The following is a 27,986-nucleotide window of genomic DNA, read 5'->3' on the forward strand; positions in this document are numbered from 1 at the left end:
TTCATAATTACAGAAAAGTCCTCGAAAGCCCTAACCTTTCCGGTGAAGGCCTCAACCACCAGCGAGCCATCGCGAGCCTTGCGTGAGGTCGCTCACTTGAGTTAGTGCGATCGGCTTAGCGTCGGCCGTGGTCACCTTAAATGCACGACCCAAGCCTCACTCGAGGTTGTGCGACCTCGGGCCACCTTGCTTGAGATCGGGCAACCTTAGGCGAGGCCGCGACAACACATTTGGCTTTTCGATAGCCAGATTTGGTCTCGCCGGACGCCCTCGAGCCACTTATCCTCAATTGGTTTTCAGATTTTTTTTAATTTAAAAATAAAATAAAATAAAAGGCCTTTGTAAAGTATACTTTTTCCAAAAATCATTTAAATCAAAGTTGCATCGCAATGTGTTTTTAAAGTATAATTTACAAAATACCATTTGCATTTAAGAAAATCCTTTAAACTCAAAAACCTGTACATCTTTCTATAAGACATTCCGTCAAAGTTAGAACCAAACGGGTCCTTCGGCCTTTTGAAAGCTGACTTTCACCTAACGATGTTTTTGAAATTTTTTTCCAAACACCTAGTTTATCTATTCAAAGGACCAAAGCCGGAAGGATGAAGCCCAAGCCTCCTCCATGGTTGGCTAGGCTTTGAGTTTGCAAAGGGGAGAAGAGGACGGCTCGCTTTGGACTGTTTTTATCATAGCCTTCACTCGCCATCGCTGACCATGGAGGTCGAACTGGGCCCCTTCGACCTGTTGACATAGAAGTAGCCGTTGCGTAGAGAAGAGCATCCCCGAAGCAGAGCACGCTCCGTCTGAACAGAGCAAAAACAGGGTCAGTGGTGAGTAGAAACTGTGCAAAGAAACCCCGACAAAATCATCACAACCAGAGTGGCAAATTCAGAAATCACGAGGAAGACATCACATACCCAGAAGAAGAAGACGAAGGAGGAGGAGGAGGAGGAGGAGGAAGGCATGGCCGATTTCTCCTGCCTTTCCGACACCGACGACTCCGCCGTGGAAGACCTCATTTCTCAGACCAAGGACCTGTGCGTGCTCGAGCAGATCGCCGCCATCAACTGCTCCTCCTTCTCTGCCAACGACTCCCTCTTGCCCTCCGACCTCGAGTCCCGCTTCCGCAAGCTCAAATCCTTCCCTCTCTCCAAACCCCAAACCACGCTCCAGAGCTCGAGCAATCGCAAGACGGAGCTGACGCTCGATGGACAGACTCGGCCGAAACCGGACGCGAAGCCGGAGGATCTGCTGGGAAATGGGCGCGATTCTTTGGGTTCCGATTCGGGGAATTCGACCGCGGAGGACGCAATTTTCTCGCCGCTGAAGGGGAACCCTGAAGAGAAATCGCCTCGGGAGTCCACAACGAAGCACGATCCAGTCTACTCACCGACATATCATTACGATCGGTGGAAGAAGTCGAAGTCGAAGTCGAAGTCACCATCGCCATCGCCCCCGAGAAAGGTCGGCTGCTTCTGGTGCTCGCCAAAGAAGCCCACGCCCAGGAAGAGGGACGAATCTAGGGCTATCGAGAAGGGGATGAGCAGGAGCTTTAAATGGATGGAGGAGGACGAGGTATTGTCGGATTTGGGGGTTTTCTCCACGAAAGAGCAGAAGAAATTGTTGAAGAAGGCAATGAAGGAGGAGGAGAGGATAAGCCGCGAGGCAGAGAAAATCGCAAGGATGGCGAGGCAAGCCTCGGCGAGGATGATGAACGCTTCAAGAACCGGCGGCAATTCGAGCGACGACGATTGAATGGAAATCTTGTGTGGTTATGGGCGATGTGTGTAATACACTGCTGCGCCAGACAGTGTTTTCCATTCTTTGCTTGTAAATTCTGCTTGATTTCTGCTTGTGAAAGTGCTAATGCAATACAAAGATAAGTTTTTTGTTTGTTAAAAACTTGTGAAGAATCCTCTTTTCTCATTACAGACTCCCACAAATTTCCTCTGAAATTTTTGTGTTGCTTGTTGCAACTTAAATGCCATCTCTTGGGAAGAGCTTGAGATGTTGTTGGATTGGTGAAAATGTGGGCATTTTGATCACCAGCAGACCAAGCACAAAGAGATTGCTGAGTTGGATGGAATGATGAAGAGGAGAGGCCATCTTCATTGTGATTCTTCACTTGGCTAATGATCTTGTCTTGATAATTTTGTGGGTAATTCAATCTCTGCTGGGTTTCAGGGGAGATGGTGAATTCTATTTTCTGCCTTGGTGCATTCTAATGTGCTTCTGCTCTCGGGCTTTTGGTAAAGCATTACCGGGAAGTCTGGACTGCACTTCTTTGGTCTTTGCTCGCAATATGCGCATGGACTGAATTACAGTCGATGCAACACATGTTGAATTACAGTCGATGCGGCACATCTATTGTGGTATGCCGAGCGAAGTTCCTTCCTTCTGGAAACAGATCATTGCACAATTTGAAATGTCACTATGGATACAGAGAACAGCCCCGATTCTTGAGGAACACATCGTTTTCTCCTGCCTTTAATGTCGTCTCAGAACCAGAAAATAGGAATGCTAACAGGTATATCAAGGAAGTCGTGGTTCGCCATTCACAGTAGCTTCTGATAGCTGAATCTGCAACAATGCGCGTCTATTGCAGGTATGGGATTCATTAGAGAATATCAAATGCTGATATGGATGTGATTCTTAAGAACAAGTGCATGTTTGTTTGTCATACGAAGGATATCCACACGAAGAACAAATCAGAATCAGCTTAGCTTCGCTCTTTCCAAAAGACAGCACTTCTCAATTAACTCAGTCAAAACAAACCACCAAGATTCTTAAATGCAGAGTAGGCATCTGAGCTGAAAATGATATTGATTAAATAGTACTAGTGCCTGTGCTCTGCTTAAGGCACCCGGCTTCAACCTATGACTTTGCATTCCTTTTGATGATTTTTGTCTTGTAAGTTAAGATCCATTGATTTCCTCAAACAAAGCACAATATAATTCAAGAACCCGATAGAATTGATACGCAAAAATGAAATAATTTGTTTGAATATATGAACAGATTGATGTATGATTAGCTAGCTACATAACCATAAGACCATTAATCCTCGGCATCATTTTCGTCCCGGATCGAAACCTTCATCCGCGCTGACTCCTGCCTCACCCACATATCCACCTTGTTGGCCTCCCTCCTCGCTCTCTCCTCCTCTTCCCGCGCGATCTTCAGCCTCCTCTCCTGTTCCTTCACTGAGAACGTGCTCATATCCGACAGCATGTCCTCGTCCTTTCCCCAGTTCGGGTCTTCCATGTCAGACCTCGAAAACCCTTTCCCGGCTTTCTTCCTTCGGCCGTCCTTCGCCGGCGCGAATGAGAAGCAGCAAATCAGCCTCGGCGGCGGCGGCGACGCCGGCTCCATAAGATGAGAGTCAAGAACAGAGGTAAAGCACTAAACCAGGCTCACAATTTACGGTCTTGCATCAAGTTCGGTCAATGAATTGCCTTGTTCAATTGGAGAAAGTTAAGCAGATCATGGAATATTTGCAATCTGAAGGGGACAATTTATTCCTCTGAAGAAGACGTTATGGAATTGTGCTCCTACATGATTGCTTGCTTGACGACACTGATGATGAGCTCAAGGGGCCCCACTGAGCACTAAGTCAATGTGATCCATCCATCGTCTTCTACAAAGTCTGATGAGGATTTGGCCAATGAAATTGGCATTATGAGGGTTGGTTGGTGACCAGCTCACATCCGTCTCTCATTAACAATTTAATCTTGCTCAGAAACAAATTAACAAATGTATATAAAAAAAAATTTTTTTTGACAACTCATGTGCGAAATAGGATTCATTACCAGCATACAATTTATCCTAGTCTATATAGATATATCGTTGCAAATTCTCCACAATAGTTAGAGATACATTCTCCTCATTGCAAGAATTGTTTTTGTTGGAAGTAGGCCGCCACCTAGGCGCCACCTTGGCAATTAGAAAAATTTCGAGTGTTTTCAATCAAAAGGAGAATTAATTCCGTAACTCATACCCCTTTTGAATTATTTCACTCAATGGTGAGTGACGCCGGTATCACAGATGCGATTTGGAAAAGTAATGAGATTGGGGAGGAAGAGACGCTAGTATAGCAAGTACAGGGTTTGACTCTTGCACTCTGTAAAGAGGAAGAATAAAAGTAAAAAAAAAAAGGAGAGTTAGATATACGACGTACAAAAAAAAAAACAAGTTTATCTAAAACATCTGAGTTAGCATTCAGGCAAGAAATTTTCTGGCAAATTATTTCCTCAGATTGGATCATCTTGTGTATTCAATTCGGATTATCTCCTGCTATCTTTAATTCGGCAGCTTCACCATTGTACCCTTTTTCTTAACATGTGCAGTTTTTCTTAACTATGAGGCGAGGAATCTTTATATGCAGTTTTTAGTGGTACATTCATGATTGGGTAAGGACTAAAGACTTCTTAAGTGAATTTATTGCTACCCTTAATCCAGAGTTAATTATGGGGATTTTCATTTTAAATTTTAATTCTACTCTCCGGTATTTGTCACTCACTTTAAGATTTAATTTACAATATCTAAGATTTGGTTTTGGTTTGGTTATGTGATTTAGCAAATCACAAAACGAAGTAATTGAATTTCAATGTGATGCTAATAGATACTTTGATACGATAAATATATCATTTTGTCTAAAGTCCAAAGATAGTCCTTCATATTATAGCATCTTTCATTCAATTTTTCTTAATGCAATCAAGTCCTTTCAAAAAATAACTAAAAAAGTTTTAAACCCATTGCATTTGTGCCAATTCAATCCTAAACTTGTTTTTTTTTTTTTTTGCCTATTCAAACCTAAAATTTTTTGCGGTTGTGCCAATTCAAATCATCTAACGAATTTTGGCCGGCCGGCGCTAACGTGGATGTGAGCCGGCTGGCAACATGATATATTTTTTATTTTTCCCCCTCTCTCTTCTTCCTCCGGCCGGTCCTAATGATCGGCCAAAGGCAATGGTTGGTGAGGCGGAGCCTCGCTCGCCGCCTCGCCGTCACTAGGCGAGGCAAGAACGGCAAGGTGAGGCCGTTGACGGCAAGGGCAAGCCTCGCCATAGTTGGGCGAGACTTGACCTCGTCGGCCGATGCCTCTAGTCGATCACCGAGGTTCTATGACCGGCTATTGGAAGAAAAGGAAGGGGAAAGAAAAATTTTTTTTTTTAAAAAATTAAGAAAAAAAATTAAAAAACAAAAGATATTAAAATGTTATGTCACCAGTGGGCTGGTGTCCACATTAGCTTTGGCCGATCAAAATTTGTCGGATAGATTGATTTGGCATAATTACAACATGTTTAAGACTGAATCGATAAAAAAAATTTAGGACTTAATTGATACAATTGCAAGAGGTTTAGGATTTTTTTTGGTAATTTTTCCAAAGAAAAACTAAGGAAATCAATGGAAGTTGAACATGTGAATGTATATACTAATCTTTAAATTTGCAGCATGATAAGAGGTTCATGTCCTACCACACAATGTCGGAAGGGTGTGATTTTTCCTTCTTTTTTTTATTGGTGAATATTCTACATTGACTTGCTCGTATAGATAGCTACATTGCTAGAACTCATCCTGAAATTCTCCACTAAATAATAGTAATTAGTAAGAGAACGAAAGTGGCAAAATTGAGTGTCTCCAAAAGTTTAGATTGCTAGAGAACAATAGCTCTTGCATGTTTTGTGTACCTTAAACTCCCGGCCATGCAAGGGCTGGCACAATATAGCTTGGAGCACGCCAATTTTGTGCGTTGGTGGTAAATATAGTAGACAAAATGTAATGACTCAATCCGATGTGGGCATGAGTGATCGACGGGATGAGAGGTCCAAATTAAGAGAGGCTTTCGGCAAGCTTCTAGGACAACGAAGGAGGCAAAAATGCGCTAAACAGAAAGAGACCATTTGTGAACTATGCATATGAAATTGAAATTAACTCACAAGCGGCTATTGACGTTACGCAACTTTTAGCATTGAAACTCCGGTGTTAATGTGCTCAGGGCGAGAGCACTACTAGAATAAGCGGTCTATTGAGAAATTGCCTACTTGTGTGCTAAAAGACAAAATACGGGTCATGTCGAAGCCGATGATGGCTCCAATTAATCAATGCATGTGTGGCGAAAAATATGGGAGAAACTTTGACCAGTCTTTCACCTTTAAATAGGAGCAAAGAAAGGCAGTTCACCATCTTTACCGGGAATCTACGATATACAGTTTCGCTTGGACCCCATTGACTGCATATGTGCGTCATACATATTGACTGTATATCTTCAAATCCTACCAATCAACACCTCAGCAATTAATGACATATTAAGACCGTCCAACCAAAAAAAAATATTAATGACATATTAATAGAGTTGACCTAGTCAGCTCTCTTAATATGTCCTTTGGAAAAATTTTCAAAAAGGATCCGAAGTGCCTTCATTTTCTTCAAATAAAAGTCCGAAGTTGACATTGTTTTAAATAAAGGCTTGAAATGCCCTCATTGTCTCAAATGAGTACATGAAGTGAATATTATCTCAAATAAGCGCCTCAAGTGACTTTATTAGTCTTAAAAAAGAACCCAATTCATCGGTTAGTAGGGACATTTTAGTCATTTAATAACTTTTATGATATTTTATTATTTTTTTTTCCTTTTTGAGTTTTCAAATTTTTTTAAAAAAACTAAAATTGAAAAATAAAAAAGAAGGATGAAAACACAAGCGGGAGGGGGCTACCCTCCCGCTCGTGGTCGCGACCCCAACGCCGTTGGGGCTGCGACTCTCACCAGGTAGTTGGCACCTCGGCGAGGGCCAATAGGCGCTCACCCGGAGTAGGGAGAGGGCCCTAACCCCTTCCAACATCCGGGCAAGGGTCGCTAGCCCTCGCCCGGGTTCCGCGGACGGTCACGGCCCTCGGTTGGTCCAAGGCGACGGTGGCCGACCCTCCGTCGATAGTCACCTTAGGCCGCCAGAGGGTCACGGGCCGGATTTGGGCGACGGATGGCGACCCTCGCGCAGATTTGGGAGAGGGTTAGGGCTGCCCTCTCCCTACCGAGGCAAGGGCTTGGCCCTCATCGAGGCGCCGTGCGGCCCCGTCGGTCAGAGTCGTTGCCCCAACGCCATCAAGGGGTAAGGTTTTTATTTGAAATGGTCACGGCCATTTTAGGCTCTTATTTGAGACAACGATGATACTTTAGGATCTTATTTGAAAAAAAAAACCACTTCAAACCCTTATTTGAGAAAACAAGAATACTTGGAGCCCTTTTTTGGAATTTTCCCACATACTTTTTAATCCATGGCACACTCATTGTTGCATACATTCATCGGTTTCTGACCACCTATGCACATGAAAAAAAACCCCATTTTGTGCTTACACATTTTGGATTTATTACCTAAACTAATTGCAACCTCGCTTATATACACACCAAAAGAACAAATAAGAGGTGAATTTATACGTATATGTGTATGTGTTTAGCGAGAGAAAAAGAGGCTAATGTTACTTGAATTTCATGCAGAAACCCATATTCTTTTCCAGGAAGAGAACTTATGGACTTCCTTGAGAAATCAATGGCTCCCAGACAATTTTTCTCATCAATCTTCTTCAACGATTGACCTTCCATGTCTCTCTCCCTCGCTCTGATGAACCATTCTTCTTATAGAAACCCCTCTTTGTCGCACGCCATCTAAATTAACTTCGTAGTGATCGTTAATCATGGCCGCGCCTGACAAGCCATCACACCCTCTTCACGGCCTCGCCCTCCTAGTCCTCCTCTGCCTCGTGGAATTCACCGTCGGCGGAGGCGGCTTCACTGCTGACCTGATACACCGCGATTTGCCGCCCTCGCCCTTCCACGACCCCTTTGCGACGTGGTCCGACCGCATGCACAGCGCGGCTCGGCGCTCGGTCTCGCGGGCCTGTCGACTCTCGGCCGGACATTGTCCGATGATCCGATCCGAGCTGGCCTACAGCGGTGGTGAATACTACATGAAGGTGTCGGTTGGGTCGCCTCCCATGGAGACGCTCGCGATCGCTGACACTGGGAGCGACCTCTCGTGGACACAGTGCGAGCCTTGCGTGAAATGCTACCGCCAGAAGCTGCCGATCTTCAACCCACGGAACTCCTCCACGTACAAAACTGTCCAGTGCCCCACGAGGTTGTGCAAGTCCCTTGACGGGGCAAGGTGCGGCGGCGGTGGCAACACTGGACGTGCGTGCAAGTACAATTACACGTACGGTGACGGGTCCTTCACCAGTGGTGACGTGGCCATGGAGACCTTTGGGATTGGAACACTCCCCGGCGGCACGATCACCGTCCCAAGGATTGCGTTCGGGTGTGGCCACAACAATGGTGGGATCTTCCCCAATGCTGGCTCAGGCATTATCGGTCTCGGCGGTGGCCCCTTCTCGATGATCTCCCAAATGGAGCGCTTCATCAGTGGCCAATTCGGCTACTGCCTCATCCCGGAGTTCAGAAACGGCACGAGCAAAATCAGCTTCGGCAAGGAAGCCGCGGTCTCTGGTCCGGGTGCCGTCTCGACGCCTCTTGTCTCAAAAACCCCCAACACCTACTATTATGTAAACCTAGAAGGCTTGAGCGTCGGAAAAGAGAGGCTCTCATGCGGCAACAACTCCGCCGACTCAGAAGCCGAGGAGTCCATCAAAGCCGTGAACATGATGGTCGACTCCGGGACGACCCTAACGTTTGTGCCGTCTCAATTCTTCCACAACCTGAAGCGTGCGGTAGCCGATGCCATCCACTTGCCGAGAGTCCCCGACCCCCATGGCATGCTCGACCTGTGCTATTGGAGCCCGGGCGGCGAGATCGATGTGCCAGTAGTCACGCTGCACTTTGCCGGCAATGCCGATATGGCACTGAAGGAGGCGAACACGTTTGCCCAATTCGCAGAGGATCTGGTGTGCTTCACGATAATGCCTACGGACAGCGTGCCGATACTCGGGAGCCTGGCGCAGATGGAGTTCAAGGTCGGTTTCGACGTGCGGAAGAGGACGGTGTCGTTCCTGGCAACGGATTGCACGGCGCAGTGACATGGTCTGAGGAGGAGTTGCATTTGGAAAAAAATAATTGCTTGTTTTTATATTTCTTTGTTTATGGTCGACCTTTTCAGTCGAGAACTGTAAAGATTAAGAAGGTTGATTCAGATGTGTTTTGCCCATGTAAACTAATCATTTCGCTTAGCATAGCATTAGAGCCTTCCTGAGATCAATGGCCGAACGAAACTCGTCAAGTCTTCCTTCGGTGCAGAGAAGGAAGAAAGTAGGACTTCTTTCTCAGCACCCAGATGAGCCGCAAGGTTGGGTAGTAACTGTGCAACTTAAGTTTTATTAAGGTGTCATAACAAAGGCAAGGTCTCACCTCGGTTGTGTATGGCAAAAGAAACGACATGATTTTCTAGGAGTAACAGTTGGAAAGATAGAATAATGAACAACAAAATGACGTCTTCATATAATATCATACGAAGAACGCAAGTTCTCACGAAGCAAACATACATCAGAAGCTTAGACATTTATAGCTACTTTTAATACAAATTAGACACACGACAATTACATTAGTAACAAGTGTCATATGAGTATCTGACTGTATGCACGGATCCTTATTTTTCGGTGCCTTCCTGTTCTTTTCCATCTTTTGGCCATTCTCTTGGAGCAGTGCAGGAACCGCCTACTCTTCTCGTCAATGATCAAGTTTCCTAGCACAATGACGATCAAAATGCCAACTCCAGTGCCAATTAGCACAACTTTCCAATCCAAGCTGAACGGGGAGTCGTTGCCGTTGTCTTCCTTCAACAATGATGGTGGTGATGGTAAGTTATCCCCACCCTTCGTGCAATTATTTGGTAAAGGACTTCCACACAACCCCTTATTTATGGCAAATGAACTGGTTCCAAATGTGTCGAATTGACTCCCTTGTGGTATTAGTCTCGATAATTGATTGTGAGAGACATCCAAAGATGAAAGAAACGTAAGTTGGGAAAGTTGTTGGGGTATTTCTCCTGAGAGCTTGTTTCAAGAAAGATCTAGAGATTCCAACCTTGTCAGATTTTCTAAGGAATGCTGGATAGAACATGTAAGAATGTTGTTCGAAAGGTTAAGCATGGGAAGTGACTTCAAATCTCCAATGAGATTGGGTATGCATCCTTCGAATTTGTTATTGGAGAGGTCAATTTCCATAAGGGCATACGGAACCTTGGAGTATTCCCTTTCTGGGCCTTTGTTTATCAATCTCATTCCATAAGTCACAAGCTTGGTGTTCAGAACCCATGGCCAAACATTCATATATTCCAACCGGTCTTGACCAACAATCAGTTTCATGGCATGGAAACTCTGCAACAACTTGGAAGGAATTTCACCGTTGAAACTATTATCGGAAAGGTCCATTATATGCAAATTAGTGAAATTAAATTGGCTTCGATATGTTTCTATTGGACCATGAAACTTATTGGATTTCAAGATAATGGCTTTCAGCTCGGTCAATTCTGATATTCCTGAAGGGAACCCATCGAGAATTTGATTGTAACCAAGGTTCAAATACTCCAGCATCGTACAATTCACCAAAGATCTACCCACCATAATTCAGTTAGGAAACCTAAAAACTTTGGGAACTCATGTAAGTTGCATGAACTTAAACTTACGATGGAAAGTTCTGGAGGAGCGGCATTGATCTTGGTCTTGCTGACAAATGATACGTTGTTGGAGTCCAAAAGTAACACATTCAAGTCCTCGAGTTTGCGCAAATCTGCGGTGCCGCTCAAATTATTCTCACTGAGATTCAAATATATATTCAAGACCCTTGAATTCCCATATTGATTTTGGAATTTCACCTTGCAAATTGTTGTATGAAAGGTCAAGGGTAACCAACCACGTTAGGTTTTCAAATGAAGATCGAATTGGACCACTTATCTGAACATCTGCCAAGTGTAAATGGACCAGACTTGTTAGATTGGCTACTAATTGAATCTCAATAGGGTACAAAAAACCTCGTAATTTGCATACCACCCGAAAGATCCAAATAGGCGAGTTTTGTCAAGTTGGCAAGCCAATTCGAAATATCTGCTGTAAATATATTGGAACGGAGATCTAGATATGATAGATTGGTAAGGTTACTGAAGGAAGTGGGTATTTTACCCTGAAATTTATTGAATGCTATATTAAGATGACCAAGCTGAGAAAGATTACCCAATGAAGTGGGAAGTGAACCTGAGAAATGACAATCCCCCATTGATAATTCATTCAAGAAAACAAGGTTCTCGAACGAAACAGGTATTTCCCCAGAAAAGTTTGTGCCCCAAACGGACAATGATTTCATAGAATTACCCCACCGTTGTTCACGAATAAAACCAGAAAGGTTATCATTGTAACTAGTGTCGAGGACTTCTAGGTTTGGTAACTGAAAGATGCTTGTCGGATATTCTCCAAGCAATCCACAATTTTGGAGTTTAAGTGACTTCAAAGAAGAGAAGTTTGCAAGCACACGCAGAAATGGCGATGGCATGCTTATAGAAGAAAGAGCAAGTTCTCTAAGCATAGTCTGACTTTGGCAAGTTCTCTAAGCATAGTCTAAGTTTTGAACAAAGTTGTCCACGTTGTGCATCTCAACGTCACCCCAATAAGTAGACAAATTAAGAGAAATTAATCTGGAGAGCCGTGAGATATCTAAGAGGACTTTTCCAAAAAAAGGACGAATCAGACAGATTAAAGTACTGTAACCCGGAAAGATTACTGAAGCTGTATGGAATTGAGGAAGAGTTGAATTCATTCCGAGCGAGATTGAGCGATTCCAAAGGAAGCAAGCAAAAGAGGCTGGTGTTGGAAGTTATGGTACCAAAGAGATAGCTATCACTAAGGTCGAGGCCGGTCACATGGCTGGTGGCCTCATCGCACTCGACACCATCCCACAAGCAGCAATCTCCGTTTCCATCTTGTGACCATGATTCAACCTTTGAATAAACACAGCCAAATTCTTCTATGTTGGTTCGAAAACTTAGCTTGAATTCCATCAAGGCAGAGCTCGCCTCTGGAGGGCACAGTGGCTTTGCAAGTGAAGTATGAATCATCGGGAGAAGGACGATCCAAGCAAGAGGCGCATAGAGTAAGGATGCCATGTTACTGGAGTTGGTTAATATGCTCTAGATAGAGTGCAATTGAGAAGCTTTTGTAGACAGTAAAAACCAGTTGCATTCAACGAAAGCTCGTGCTACTTGCATCGCATGCAAGTTGATGGATTAAAGAATCTACTTAACGTTCCATCTCGACGCGTATAGTATGGGTTAGTCTGCTAGTTTCTAATCGTATCTGCATTGTCCGCAAAGACGGCATATTACATCTACGCTAACATTTAAAAAACAGGTTAAATATGTGGAGACAAAGAACTTACTTTAATACAGTAGAAATGATAGATGCAATTTGATTTCATCATTAATTTCGTCCTTCAAAAATAGGGATGTGTTGTGGTGATATCAAATAAGCTCTGTGTAGCTTTGAGACCAATTATATTTATTTTACCTTAGTACTCATAATATTTTATGGGGCGAAGTATCCGTCGCCGGATAAGACTTTGGGGGCGTGGTTGGTCATTAGTGTCGCGACCTAAAAATTTAGAAAATTTTCAAGCTAATGGATTATTAGGTTCATTATTTAACTAACATAACTCGGACTCTCCCAAGTCCATACCAAATCGTAACTTGAGGTTCAATTGATTAACATGCAATGTATTTCAATTTTGGAGCCGCCACTAATCATTTATGGTAGGTCGATTAGAAACCTAAATAAAAAAGCGGGAGAACTATTTTATTCCTACGAACCAGAGATTAAGAGTTCGGGGACTTGATTACGCCGGATTACTTTAACGCCTTTTCGGTACCATTTTATTTCATGAAAAATCATTTAAGAAGGCAACATTAATTGATTTTAACCTAAGTCACTAACAAAGGTTATCATGCGGGTGCACAATCAATTAATGAACATCCAGAAGTCAATATAATCAAGGGAGCATGCGCCACACAAGATGGTTCTTTTTTTTCAATTTTCGATTTTTACATGAATGCATGAGAGACTACACTATATGCAATGGCATGAATTAAATGCAAGACTAAACTAGATTACATGCAAACCAAATGAATGCACAAGTAGGACCATGATTAAATTAAATACGTGACATGGGTATTAATTAAAATGAAGACATGCAATTCTAATATGCAATTTAAACTAAAATGCAACCTAGTATGACATGGCAATAAATAATGACATGGCAAAGATGACGTAGCATAGATAACATGACATGTATGACGTGGCAAGGATGACGTGACAAGGATGGCGTGGCATGGATGACGTGGCATGGATGGCGTGACAAGGATGAATGATTTTTTTTAATATTTTCGGATGAATTAATTTCCTAAAATAGAATTATGTCAAAACAATTTTATCTTGCATATTTTAGAGTTTATATTGACCTAAACCTAGTATATTGAAGATATATTATTTTAAACATAAGATTCTATTTAAACATGCAATTTCTATTCTAAGATGCAATCTAACCTAAATATTTACAAAAGGATTAGATATGCAATTATCTACATGATGTTATTGTTAAAAGATATGCAATTTTTAAATTTGGAAAATGGATGAATGCAAATCTTTTAAATTTTCGAGATTACATCATGCGACGGATATATTGTAAAAAGATACGACAACCGAGCAATTCAAATCAATTTGGGAAAGTGAATATGCCAATCAATTCAATCAAGAAAGTGGATATATCAATCAAGTTTTGGAATATTCGCGAATATTTGAGTCAATCTTTAATTCGTAATCTTACGATTAACGATTAAACCCAAATCCTTGCCTAATCGAGTATTCCATCAATAATCCTAAAGATAGGCGTTCTCGATCGTGTGACAAGTTGCGGATTAGGAAAGAAAATTTTCCTAATCAACCTGTATTTTGAAAAAAGATATCCACTTTGGTGCAATATACAAGATATGCTAATAAATCATAAAATAAGCAAGTGAATATATCAAAGTTCAAGATAGGAAATTTACCTTAAACAAATTGTTTTGCCAAGATTTGCTCTCCTAATTCGAACTACGAATCTTGACGACCAAGCTTGGATCGATCGCCTGGGCCGGGAGGCACACTCGGCTTGGGAATCCTCGGAACAGCCACGAGTTTGGGATTCTTTAGAACGACAACACTTCACGGCTAGGCTCGGGAATGCTCTTGCGTTCGTCCTTCAATTCAGCAACCACGAACTTGCAGATTCGTGAATAGTGGACGGCTTCGAACAATCAAATCCACGAGCTGGCAAATTCCAGCAGCGCGTGATCCAAAAGAAATGTCCAGGAATGTGCCTTTTCGAGCTTATTTTGTTGCCGAACCTCACCCGGATGAACTAGCACAAGTAAGGGAAGGGTTAGACCACAAAATCACGGTGAAACAAAAGCTGGATCACCTCTATCAGGGGCTGATCAGTAGCATTTTCCGAACTAGGCAGCAACTCAGTGCAAACGGTGTTGGCTCCGGTGGTGATGGGCGGTTTGGTTGCTGAATATGGGCGAGACACCAGGCTGCAGCGGCTGAAAGGTGATCGATCAGTGAACCAGAGCGGCTGCGGAGATGGTGAAACGGCGATGGACAGCAGAGGAAAAGGGCGGTTCAGCTCGTGATCGTCCAAGGGGAGGTCTCGGTCAAAGATGTGATGTTGCCGAGATCTCTTAGCTCTCTCTTCTTGATGCGCTGGAATAGTGAAAGCCCCCTTCCACAAAGCATTGTGAACGATCTTTTATAGGCTCAGGAACCTGAGCCACTTGAGGAAAAGAAATCCCTCGCAGAATATTTTCTTCAAAATATACTTTCCCTTGAACAATCCCCTCTCTGACCCCGTCAGTCATATGTCACGATTTTTCCTTTTTTGCAGCGTAGCTTAAGGAAAAGAGCCAATTTTATCCACTTGTGGGACATATTTTTATTCTTTTCCTTATTTTCCTTTTCCTGTTCAAACTTTTCCCTGCTGTGGACGTGTAAGAAGAATCTCCTATATTGTTTTGTACTTCCTTCTTTGACTTTTCTGCATGAAGATCCTCCACGAATAAAAGCTAGATTTATTTTCTTGTCCAACCGTGAGTTCAAGCATGTGTCTCATGAGCCGTGAACATGCAATTTTTGGTCCTGTGACTTAATCCAATTGGTTCGATTAAGCTTAATGCCCTTTCAATTAATTCCACTTACCGTCCGTGAAGTTTGAATGCAAAATGTGATGTGATAAATGCTAAACACTAAAACGCGGAATATATATAAAAACGATTTAATTAATTTTTGGTAATGAGCGGGAATCGATGGGGATATGTTAATGAAAAGGCGAGCAGACAAGCAATAACTACCAATGTTTGTGACCCTAAGTATTGTTGTTTCAAGGAGACTTTGACTCCCTAGCATTTACAATTAAGTCAACCGCTGTCCTAGAGCCATTGTGCCCGAGCAAAAGACATGGAATTCTATCAGACCCTATGTCTCGATCTCCAATTGGTGTGGTGTGGCTGTTTCTCGCTGCATACCACCGACACAATACGCCGATACGTGATTTCTTAAAAAAAAAAAATTCGACACGTTAGAACACGTTTTATATTAAATGTATATTTTTATATCTAAATAACAAGTTATCATGTATATATAAAAATATCGGCAATAAATTTCTTCTTTTTTTTTTTGTTAGGGATTCATGATTAGATTTTTTTTCTTTTGTCTGGCTGGGTATATTAATTTTCAGGAGGCTCTATATATATATATATATATATATATATATATATATAATGGATTCACATTTTGACCTCAAATTTAATGAAAATGCTTAAAATTGACCATGTGCACGTCTAAATGGTGTGTTCAGAAGTTGGACTTGCATGTCGCTGGCGTGTCTAGAGTGTTGACCACGTGTCGGTCATATGTCGAAGAGTGTCGAGAGAGTGTAAGGAGTGTTGAACACGACATAGAGGCCCTTGGAGAGTGTCGGTGCTATAGTGGTTTCCATTAGGCGTTGCGGTGTAGCAACGCTGGTCCAATAGTAAACTTCATTAATTGATTAGAGGGAGCAAACCTAACATTAGAGCTTACACATGAGGGTAAGATTATTAAGATGTACATGCTAATTGTGTTAGAGAAGATTATTAAGATGTACATGCTAATTGTGTTAGAGAAGTCCCACATCAGATATGGGGGTAAGATTATTGAGACGTATGTTCGAGTTGAGTTATAGAAGTCCCACATCGAAAAATTGATGTGGTGTTGCGGTCTTCGGGCAAGTGGGCGTTGTAGTGTAACAATGCGAGAATGATGATAGACTTCATGTTTTGATCTGGGGGAGCAAACCTAACACTTGAGCTCATACATCAGAGAAAGATTATTGAGATGCATGGTGAGTTGTGTTAAAACAATCACACATTGGAGAATTGGTGTGGTATGGAACAGTAAATATATCTATCATACTTGGCTCATAATTCATTGGTTTAAATTTTTGAGTGAAGACGAATTCAACTAGATATGTTGGCGAGCTCTTTTGGCGTGGATATTAGACTTCTGCTACGCGGTCCCAATAATTCGTTACGATCCCCTTTTATTACACTTCTTTTCAATTTCTCTTCTTCACCTTTTTGCTTTCCTTAACTTGCAATTTTTCTCCTCACATCTCTCTCTCTCTCTCTCTCTCTCTCTCTAGTGGTATTGACGGATAAATTTTCGACTACAAGTACCAAAAAAGTCTTAAACCTATTATATTGGTGTCAACTCAGTTTGAAATATTTTAATTGAACCTATTTACTTATAAACCGTTTGCATCTATAGAAATTCAATCCATCTGATCAATTTTGACCGAAAATTACCGACTTAGATGCTGGCCGTACTATGAAGGACGGCTAAATCTTTTGTTGAAGGAATTTAAACAGAATAGAGTTCTATAGTTATTAGTTCACAATAGAGATTTGTTTGACATAGACATGAGGCATGTGGTTTGATTCTATTTTTCGATAAGTACCATCCAATTCATAAAAACATGATTTTATTGGATCTTCCATTCTTTATGAACGAATCCAGATATATCCCCAAGCGGTGGCAAAGAATCACATTCATCGAAATTATTTATTGAAAAGAAGATTCAAAATGGTTTTAGAGTCCAAGTAAATCAGTAGAATATCCGATGAACCCATAATTTGCGCCTAACTTAAGCCAGCCCATTGCCGCGACCCTCCGATCTCGTCGGCGGGGGCTAATGGGTCGCCCTTCCGGCCCGATTGCGTGTGGACCTTCGGACGCGGGCTCTCCCAAGGCCCATTACCCAAATCGCGGCAGAGGATAACGTCGAGTCGACCTTTTAGTGCGGTCTAGTGACATGTGCTACGTGTGCATGCCAAGGAGTCGCCACCAATCGTTTCGTGGAAGGTACGATTGGAAACCCTATCGAATAGTCGGGAGTTTCTATTCGATTCTGCGAGAACCGGAGAAGTGGGTTCGGGGACTTAGTTACGTCAATTATCTTAATTGACGCCCTTTCGGTACCTAAGTTGAATGAATTTTTCTAATCTTGGATTTCATGCGGACGAGTGGGGTACGGATCCTAATCTAGGAGTTCATGCGGATGGGAGTGACTATCCTAGCAATCACAATCAATCAAAATAAATGCACAAATCAAGGAATCCATAACGTGCGGATAAATCGCATCAAATCAACGTGGCATTCCTAGTATAGCCTTATTGGCTTAGAGAAAGGGTATTCAAAGCAGAAGAGAATGTCAGGAGTGATTTGGAAGCGATTCGCCCATGAGGGGCAAAATCGTAATTTTGAGAAAATTTGGGGACGATTTGCCAAGAAGGGCAAAATCGTCATTTCTGAAATAATCTGGAGTGAGAAATGTCAAAAATAGGATTGGTCATTTAAACAGACCCATTTCCTAATTTTCGACATTTTTTAGAGGTTCACGAGGATTTTTAGGAGACAAATTACCCCTAAAGGGCAAAATTGTCATTTTTTGGAAAGATTGGGTGAAGAAATCTCAAAAATAGGATTGGCCAGTTGATTGTGACCATTCCTCAATTTTTGAGAATTTTTGGAATTTTTGGGAATTTTCTACAATTTTTCCTAATTTTTTCGATTTTTTAATGATTTTTTGATTTTGATTTTTTTATTTTTTATTATTATTAATCGGACCGGGTCAACACGGTCAACGGACCTGTCAACCCGGTCCACGGATCGCTCTGTCCGGTCCGGACTCGCGCCCGGACCGGCGTTCTCCAAAACGGCGCCGTTTGCAATTCGGCGCCCAAAATATTTGAAAATTCCCGCTCAAAAAAAAAAAAAAATTCGACACTCGAGATTTCGCCACGTGGCGCGAGGACAGCAGTCAGATTCGTTGACTGGAATCGACGGCTCAGATTGAATGGAGGCTTAATCTCCATCGCATGATCTACGTACCGAGATCAACGGTTCAGATCAAATGGTGGGATTAAATCTCCACCGTTCGCTCTAATCATTTTTTTTATTTTTCTGAAAATGATTTTATTTTTCTGAAAATGATGGGCTTAATCTCCATCGCAGGACCTAATTGCACTTTTATTCTTTTCAATTTAATCCCTCAATTCCATTCTAAGTACAATTAGTCTTTTTTATGTGATCTTCATTCAAATCTAAACCACTACTCGTAGGTTTTTAGATATCCTAAACATGATGGTGGGGTTGGTTTAGTCTAATTTTGACATTTTGAACCTCAATTGCACGATTTGGATAATCGGGTCAAACCCAAAATTTGGGGGTTTTGCAAAAAATTAAATCAATTTGATTTGAAATTTTCATTCTTAGATGAAGCACAGGTCAGAATTTAATTTTGGCTTTAATTTTGTGGAATTTGGACAAGAAACGGGTCAATTGAACGTTTTTTGGGCATCCGGGTCAACCAGATAAAAAAAATCTAACCCAGTCAATCCTTTAACTCTGCTGACCAATGTGACCTTGGTTTGCACCTTCTCCTTCCTATGCCGTTTCACTTGCAGGTACAACCATGGAGGACTGAAAGTCAAGCTCGAAATTGACCATCAATTCATTGACAATTGGTCATGCCTTAGGGTGGCCTTTGATGGCCACATTTTTTCACTTCCGGTAAGCCAATTTACATGCTTCGAAACTGTCGGAGCTAGGAGGACCAATTCATTCTTCACCTCGGCCACGCACGAGAAAGAGCTAGAAGAAAAAATTCCATTTGGATGACTATTTCATGCACAACCAAAGCCGAAAATAGTCCAACTCACTTGCCTTTGATCTCCAATGCGAAATATACATTTGCCACGCCTTAGTCACTTGCAGTTGAATAGAAGAAACCCCTCCAATGTGCTTGAATTTTTCTAGGTTCGGGTATAACAAACCCGGGGTGGTTTTAGAAACAGCAAAGAGGGAGACGCCAATTCGGCTATACATGAAAATAGATTCAGTGAGAGACTTAGAGAGAAGGAGGAGAGAAGAGAGAGCTCTTGGAAAATCGATATCGTCCGCCATTGTTGCAGGAAGACCCGAGAGCTTCGAGCTCGATTTTCGGCCAATCCAGATGCCACTAAGCGCCGCCAACGGTCTCAAAAGCTTCATCTTGGTTCAAGGAATATAGAGAACCCCACCGTCTTCACCAATAGTCCCAAAAGAGGTAAGCACAGACTTCCTTCGTTTAAGCTCTCATTAATGGCATCTGTCAATCCAGTTCATCGTTCCTTGCGATTTTCAGTTCATTTTGTTCGCAAGCTCTTACTGATCCTGAATATGTGTTTTTTTTTGCATTTTCTTTGCATAAAAATACCTGAGTCTACCCTGAACCACCGAAACCCCCTCGAGCTTGTACGCTTGTTTCACACAAAACCGAAGCTCTTGATCAGTCAGGTAAGTATTCTTGACTTCTTGTGATGCTGGTTGATGTTTTAGTTTGTAGGTTTCGCACTAGAATTGACTAGGACGAAACTTCGCAGGAGGCTGGCTTCGGATGGGGTAGGGTGGATAGCTTTAGGTTTGTTTTTGCCATGAAGTTGACGTATATTGATGAGGGGATCTTGAGGAGTAGTTTGGGATCGAAATCACGAAGAAATGACAAGGTTTTGTCGGTTTGAGCTCGCCAACGATCCTCTGGCGACTTTGGCTGGAGTTGCAGGGTCTCTGGTTGTCTTCTCCAGCTAGGATTGACCGCCATGGGAATCCACGTCAGCTTAGTCGGTTATAACGGCTTTTAAAAATAAACTAAAAATAAAATTCGATCGAACGGCCACGATTTGGCCACGTGGTGCGATCATGGATTTTGAAAATAAAAAGTCATTTTTCAAAATTAAATCTGATTTTTTGAAAATAAAAAAAATATTTTGTGATCGTGTAGCCCGGGTTTGGCCACACGTCTTGATCTTAACCGTTCGTTACTTTTTTTGAAAATTAAAAATTCAATATTTGGTCGAACGGTCAAGATCTCGCCACAGGGAACTTTCCGGGGCGTCAGATTAAAATGGGCAGGAAAATTAAAAAAACAACAAAAAATTGAAAATTTTAGAAAATTCAATTAAAAAGCATAAATTCATGTCGTTTTCATCTTAAACCGATCCGGGACCCGTACGATCCGGGCCGAGCGCTAGTGAGGTGTAGGTCGAGTCAACTCGACCTGGTCCGGATGATTCATTTTTTAATAAAAAATCCTAAAATAATAATAAAAATCATACAATGATTAAAAATCCAAACAAATTAGAAAATTCATAGAAATTTCTAAACAAAATCGGAAAAAATAAAAAATATGCCAAAAATTCTGAAAAATCTCAAAAATTAGCAAATAGGTCATTTCAACTGGCCAATCCTATTTTTGACGATTTTGGCTTCTCTTTCTTTTTAAAATGACAATTTTACCCCTTATGGGCAAATTGTCTCGAAAAATTCCAAAAATTCTGAAAAATCTCAAAAATTAGGAAATTGATCATTTTGACTGACTAATCCTATTTTTGATAATTTTTCCTTTTGATTCTTTTTAAAATAATGATTTTTCCCCTCATGGGCAAATCGTTCCAAGAAATTCAGAAAAATCGCAAAAAATCTCATAAATTAGGAAACGGGCACATTCAACTGGTTAATCCTCTCTCTGATGATTCTGATTTCAAATCTTTTTCAAAATAATAATTTTGCCCCTCATGGGCAAATTGTCTCTAAATATTTCCAAACTTCTTCCAAACTCCAAATACCCTTTTCTAAGCTATTAGGGCTTTACTAGGGACGCCATGTATTGCTTTCATGTGTTTAATCCGCATGATTTGGATCCTTGATTCTACACTTATTTTCACTATTTGTGATTTTTAGGCTAGATACTCCTATCTGCGAACTCAAGGTTCTGGACCTTTCTTCATCCCAAATCATATGCATCAAATCTATGGTTAGGAAAATTATTCAATTTAGGTACCGAAAGGCCGTTAATGGTAACATTGACGTAGCTAATTCGCCATTCCCAAATCTTTGGCTCTGTATGAGTCGTGCGACTTTTTCTACCACCCAATGAGGTTTCCAATCTATCTTTCCCAAAGATTGGTGGCGACTTTGAAGCATGTACACTTACGCACATGTCACCTAACCGTGCACCAAAGGTCAAAATCGCTCTAAATACCTCCATCGCCAAGCCCATCGCAACCCTCATCCAAATTTTGGGGATGGATGTAGAGTTTAGGGGTGATTACCAATTCCCAAGGATTTGTGGTGATCCGTAAGTCGGGTTGGACTCTCCCAAATCCACCATCGGATTGAGTTTCTATTATATAATATTTTATTTCAACAAATTTTTTTTTGTTTCATCAAAAATAGGATTCCCCACTCAAAATGACTCATTTTTCAATTTTTGAGATTTTTCATAATTTTTGGGATTCTTCGAGACAATTTGCTCGAAAGGAGCAAAATCGCCATTTTCGAAAGAACGAGAAGGCAAAATCATCAAAAATAGGATTGGCCACTTGAAATGTCTCATTTGACAATTTTTGAGAATTTTCAAAATCTTGGAATTTTGTTTTTTTCCAATTTTTTTTAGAATTTTCTATGAATTTTATATTTTTTTATTTTTAATCATTCTCTGATTTTTTTACTTTCTGATTTTTTATTGAATAAAATTAATTATCTAGATTAGGTCGGGTTGACCCAACCCATGCCTTGCGGGCGCTCAACCTAGACCATACGGGTTCCATGTCAATCTAAGATCAAAATAATGTGATTTTTGTGCTTTTTATTTGAAAATTTTCAATTTTTATTCTTTTTTATTTTCTTGCCTATTTTAATTTGATGCTCCATAAAGTGCCACGTGGCAGATCTTGACTATCCGATCGAATATTGAATTTTTAATTTTTAGAACAGGTAATGGACTGTTAAGATTGTGACGCGTGGCCAAACCCGGGCCACACGATCACAAAATATTTTTTTATTTTCAGAAAGTCAGATTTAATTTAGAAAATTAATTTTTTATTCTTGAAAATCCACGATTGCGCCATGTGGCCAAATCGTGGCCTTTCAATTGGGCTTTATTTTTAGTTTATTTTTAAAAGTTGTTCTAACCGGGCGGGCCGACGTGGCACAAGTCAAGATTAACTGGGTCAACAGATGTTGACCTAGTCAACCCTAGCCGGAGAAGACGACCGGATACCTTGCAACTCTGGCCAAAGTTACCGGAGGCTCGCCGACAAGCTCAAATCGACGTCAAAATCTTGCCGTTTCTTCTCGATTTTGATGCCAAACTACTCCTCAGGATCCCCTCATCACTATACGTCAACTTCATGGCAAGAACAGACCTAAAACTATCCACCCTAGCTTCGGCCGAAGCTAGCCTCCGGCGAAGTTTCTTTCTAGCCAATTGTAGCGCGAAACCTATAAACTAAAGCGTCAAATAGCATCAAAAGAAGTTAGGGATACTTACCCGATTGATCGAGAGCTTCGATTTTGCGTGAAACAAGTATATGAGCTCGAGGGGAGTTCGGTGGTTCGGGGTAGACTCGGGTATTTTTATGCAATGAAAATGCAAAAAAAAAAAACATATATCAAGGATTAGTAAGAACTTGCGAACAAAATGAACTAAAAATCGTGAAGAAGGACAGGCTGGGTCAAGGGTGTTGACACCTAAATTTTGATTTTTAGAAAATCATTCATAAAAATGAGAGTTATTCATAATTCTCACAAAAAATAAATTTTCATGCATTGCATATTTAATTTTCGTCATGTCAGGTAGGTCCAAAGATGAGTCAATTGAGCATGATTCCAATGGACGACCGAGTTAAAATCGACCCGAAAGTTATTAGGAAGGGTGCGGAATTTTTTTACTATGATTTTGGACTCAAAACAGCCCGTTTGAGATCTTAAAATTGCAAAAATGCCTTAATTAATTACCCATTTTATTAGTTAAGGTCTAGGTGAGTCCGGAATCACAAAACGAGCCCATAAAACATGGAAAAATAGCCCATTTCTCCCTCCTCATTCATTTGGCCGAAAATTGTAAGAGTCTAAGTCCAATAGGACTCCTCAAGCTCAGAACTTTCGATCTAACGATCGACATCTAATTGGAGCTTGCAATCTAACGGTTTAAATAAACCCTGCAACTCAAAGCCCTACTCTTCTATATAAATACATCTTGATGCCTAGGGTTAAGGGGGTCGGCAATTTTTCTGCTCAGAAAAAGCATTCACGTGAGAAAAGAGAGAGGGAGGGAGCTCGGTAGCTCATCGTTTGCGCCACCCCATTGCTGCGCTATCTGTTCTTCATTCAACCGAAGTGTCGTCCATCATCCTTGCCACATCTTGGTGCCACGAAGAGCTGCTGTTTCCTCGTCTTTGAAGGATTTGCGAGCTGCTGCAAATAATCAAGACAAGAATCCCGTCTTTTGCACCATTGTTCCAGCCTCAAATTGAGGTCGATCAATCCCTCTTTCACCAATTTTTGAAGGTCTAACTTGGTTCCTACTTGTGTTAGGCTATTTCGAGTATTTGGCCGCGAATCAAGGCAAGAAGAGACTATCTTAAGGTGAAATTCCAGCTTTGACAGTTGCAGGATTTTGAGAGCAAAACGAGGTAATTTCAATACACTTTTTAGGTTAAATTGATGTTGAAAAAACATGCTGTTTTGATGCTGTTTATATGCTATTGGTGTGCTGTTTTATCCGAATCAAGGCCCCTTTTTCATGTTTTATGAGATCTAACCATGCAGAATTTTGCGAAGGCATTAGGGTAAGTTATTACTGCGTTTTTTAATGCTGTTTCGCATGGATTCGTGCTGTTTTGCTTGCTGATTTTGGGCGTGAATCATTGTTTTTTCTGAAAATTCGTGCTTGCATTAAAACCCTATTCTGTCATGATTTTCGAAATTTTGGATTATCTTGCATATTCTAAAATTGATTAGATAAAAGCGAATTTTGGCAAGATAAGTTAGTGATATTCAATTGAGATTTGGTGGGTCATTCATGGATAATGATTGATCTTTGCATATCGAATTTGAATTTTTCCGCATATCTTTTGGCTTGTGGATGTTTATGCATATCTTGAGCATATTTTCGGATTCTTTAGGGAAAAAATAATTGGTGTATCTTATGGATAATCTTCGAATGGTTTGATCAGAATTTTTTCGAAAATCTGAATATTTTGGATAAGATCGCATCCCGATTGAAAATTTCAAACATATCTTTAAAATCTGGGAAATTATCTAAAAAATTCCTCTCAAATCTCAAGAGATAATCTTTCCTATTTTAAAAGATATGAAATCCTTTGTGGATAGGAGGTTATCTCCTTGAAAATTTCAGAATCCCTTAAGGGTTTTAAAAATTCAATAAATATTTGCACATCTTTAAACAAAACCGCCTATAACGTATGCTCCCCGGTGCCTAGTCCCCGAAAAATTAAATCACACGCCTTAGCCACGATCTCGTGGAATGGGATGGTGATTTAAATATAGAAATTCGTATTCTGCCCTTTGGCGAGAAGGGATGTTGTATTTCTATATATTATCCGCATACTAGCTCGAATCTTCGAGGATGTAGCGGATAAAATCTCGCTCCGGCCCGGATCTTCGGGAATGAGAAGATTTATCGGAAAATCGGATTTAAAGGTATATTATGGGCATTTTTTTTTAATTGTGTTCAAATTCATCTGTTTCAATTCAAAAATTCAAAAAAATTAAAAAATGGAAAATCCAAAAAAATAAAAAAAAATGGAAAATCCGAAAATTAAAAAAGAAAGGAAATCAAAATCACAAATCATCAATCAGGAAAAGGCATTTTCATGAAATTTGGTACCGAAAGGGTGTTAATTAAGAATTAACATAATCAAATCCCCGAACCCTAAATCTCTGGTTAGCAGAAAATAAAGTATTCTCCCGTACTTTATTTAGGTATCTAATCTACCTACCAAAAAAGATTAGTGGCGGCTCCTAAATTAAAAATCAAACCTAAGTTGCGAATTGGTAGGGCTTGGGAGAGTCTGTATTAGGTTAGTTAATTCATCTAATTAACCTAATAATCCATTAACCTAAATTAATTTTTAGGTCGCGACAAAGGGATGCCATTAATGAAAACTTGAACGAACCGAGCCTGTGCTTACCTCTTTTGGGACTATTGACGAAGATGGTGGGGTTATACATGTTCCATGAACCAAGATAAAGCTTTTGAGACCGTTGGTAGCATTCGATGTCGTCTAGATTGGCCAAAAATCAAGCTCGAAACTCTTGGGTCTTCCTGCAACAATGGTGGACCATACCAGTTTCCCGAGAACTCTCTTCTCTCTAATCCTTCTCTCTAAATCTCTCACTGAATATGTTTTCGTGTGTAACCGAATGGGGATCTCCCTCTCTATATCTAAAACCGCCCTAGGTTTGTTATACCCGAATCTGGAAAAATTCGAGCACACCGGGGGGTTTTAGCTATTCAAACGCACGTAACCAATGCGTGCCCAATGGATATTTCATGTTAGAGATCAAAGGCAAGTCAACCGAACTCCTTTCGGCTTTGGTCGAGCTCGAAATAGTCATTCAAATGGGACTTTTTCTTCTAGCTCTTTCCCGAGTGTGGCCGAGGTGAAGATCGAATTGGTCGTCCCAGTTCTGGCGGTTTCGAAGCGTGTAAATTAGCTTAGCGGAAGTGGAAAAGTGTGGCCTTCAAAGCCCACCCTAAGGCATGACCAATTGTCAACAAATTAATGGTCAATTTCGAGCTTGACTTTCGGTCCTCCATGGTTGCACCTGCGCATGAAACAGCCAAAGGAAGGAGAAGGTACAAACTAGGGTCTTGTCAATCAGCAGAGTCAAAGGGTTGATTGGGTCATTTTTTTTAGCCTAGTTGACCCGAATGCCCAAAAAATGTTCAATTGACCCATCTCTTGTCCAAATTCCACAAAATTAAAGTCAAAAATTGAATTTTAATACCCCCAAAGTTTGGCTTTGACCCAATTATCCTAATCATGCAATTGAGGTTCAAAATGTCAAAATTAGACTAAACCAACCCCACCATCGTGTTCGGGATGTCTAGAAACCTAGGGTAGTGGTTTAGATTTGAATGAAGATCTCTTAAAAAAGACTAATTGCACTTAGAATGAAATTGATGGACTAAATTGAAAAAATAAAAGTGCGATTAGGTCCTTTTGGCCAAAATTGAGCAATTTCCCAAACAATTAGATGAAAATGCAATACGAGGCATTAGAGGCAAATGTCATGACTTGAGACGTGTAAAAAGAAAATAAAAAGACTCAAAAACGTAATTTTTTGGCTCAATTCGGGTTTATGCTTGTGAAGACTTGTCTAAACCTAAATTGAATTTTTCAAGTTTTAAATGGCCAAAATGAAAAGGGAATTAAAAGAAAAAATATTGGCTATTTTTCCACAATTTTTTCGGCCACAAATGCTTTTTTTTAAAAATAATTTTTGGGTATTTTCATAATATATGAAAAATATTAAAAAATGCGAAAAATTCCAAGAAATATTTTTTGTTCAAAATTGGTTCCTTAGGCTTGGCCAAAGCTTCCAAAGTCAATTTTCAATTTTATGAATTTTTATAAATTTTTATTGATTTTCTAAAGAAGAATTAATTAAAAATCAGGTGTTAACAAGAACCGATCATTCTTTATAATCCTAGTGAGCTAGTGAGCGATCAATCCCAAGGAAGGCTTGGCTTAGGCAACTCATCGATCCAAAAAAGCCTTAAGTCGCCACACGGTCTTGATTCCGAGCACCGGCTCACTACACTAACACCTAGTGATATTCTAAGGCACAAATACAATCCCACGACTTCGATTATGTTTTCCTTTTTGAAAATGATTCTCGCACTTTATTTTGCTGGAGGATATAGAATACCTATGAAGATCTTCTTTTAAGGTGCAAGAATTCTCCCACTTTAAAAGATGCTTCTAATTGCATCTTAAAAGAGTTAATTTCCAAACTAACAAGGTTTTAAGCAATATCTATAGCTTCTTCTGATGATGAGATTATAGATCTAAACACCTCAAACCATTATTTCCAACTCTAAAGATGATGAGTTCACGAAAATTATTGCCGACCTGATAGAAGGATTATGCCTAAAGAACCATTCGTGGTAAGAAAACATGCTTAGAGTGGTGAAACCAGACAAGCGTATAGGGATTTAGGAAGAGCATCGTCGAATTGTGCCCCTAAAGAATCCAAGAGAGCTCTTAAGGGAAAAGTATACTAGAAATGCCATAACTTTTATACGGCGTTCACTTAAGTGCCATAACTTTCAAAATGTTCACTTAAGTGCCATAACTTTCAAAAATCGTTCACTTGAGTGCCATGTTGACATGAACGCTGGAAAAGCTGACGTGAGACACCGGAAAGCTGATGTGGCTCGCCGAAAAGATGACGTGGCATGCGGGAAAGCTAACGTGGCACGCCGAAAAAGTTGATGTAGTACTCAAGTAAATGATTTTGCTCCGACGTAACATTTAAGTAAACAATTTTTGAAAGTTATGGCACCTAAGTGAACAT

General features: G+C 40.7%; 3 protein-coding genes across 4 annotated transcripts; 2 read left to right on the forward strand and 1 right to left on the reverse strand.

Annotated features, from left to right (window-relative positions):
- Positions 1-753: 753 nt before the first annotated feature.
- LOC115728992 lies at positions 754-27,911 on the forward strand. 2 transcript variants are annotated; one of them, XM_048276973.1, is made up of 4 exons: positions 755-1,783; positions 12,257-12,265; positions 17,803-17,812; positions 27,901-27,911. In XM_048276973.1, exon 1 carries the CDS (start codon positions 964-966, stop codon positions 1,753-1,755), a length of 792 nt encoding a protein of 263 aa, XP_048132930.1. In that variant the 5' UTR covers positions 755-963; the 3' UTR covers positions 1,756-1,783; positions 12,257-12,265; positions 17,803-17,812; positions 27,901-27,911. The 2 variants fall into 2 exon arrangements, with proteins under 2 accessions (XP_030515263.2, XP_048132930.1); XM_030659403.2 differs by lacking the exons at positions 12,257-12,265; positions 17,803-17,812; positions 27,901-27,911 and adding exons at positions 10,715-10,721; positions 26,336-26,352 and having other exon boundaries at positions 754-1,774.
- On the reverse strand, positions 2,929-3,530 carry LOC115728993. The gene has a single exon (XM_030659404.2). It carries the CDS (start codon positions 3,367-3,369, stop codon positions 3,055-3,057), a length of 315 nt encoding a protein of 104 aa, XP_030515264.2. The 5' UTR covers positions 3,370-3,530; the 3' UTR covers positions 2,929-3,054.
- LOC115728989 (aspartic proteinase CDR1) lies at positions 7,478-9,107 on the forward strand. The gene has a single exon (XM_030659394.2). It carries the CDS (start codon positions 7,689-7,691, stop codon positions 9,021-9,023), a length of 1,335 nt encoding a protein of 444 aa, XP_030515254.2. The 5' UTR covers positions 7,478-7,688; the 3' UTR covers positions 9,024-9,107.
- Positions 27,912-27,986: the final 75 nt, after the last annotated feature.

This window comes from Rhodamnia argentea, chromosome 3, assembly GCF_020921035.1.
Source record: "Rhodamnia argentea isolate NSW1041297 chromosome 3, ASM2092103v1, whole genome shotgun sequence".
NCBI lineage: Eukaryota > Viridiplantae > Streptophyta > Magnoliopsida > Myrtales > Myrtaceae > Rhodamnia > Rhodamnia argentea.

Coding starts and splice junctions, on each gene's coding strand:
- LOC115728992 (XM_030659403.2), top strand. CDS start 964: ATGGCCGATTTCTCCTGCCTTTCCGACACCGACGACTCCGCCGTGGAA.
- LOC115728993 (XM_030659404.2), bottom strand. CDS start 3,369: ATGGAGCCGGCGTCGCCGCCGCCGCCGAGGCTGATTTGCTGCTTCTCA.
- LOC115728989 (XM_030659394.2), top strand. CDS start 7,689: ATGGCCGCGCCTGACAAGCCATCACACCCTCTTCACGGCCTCGCCCTC.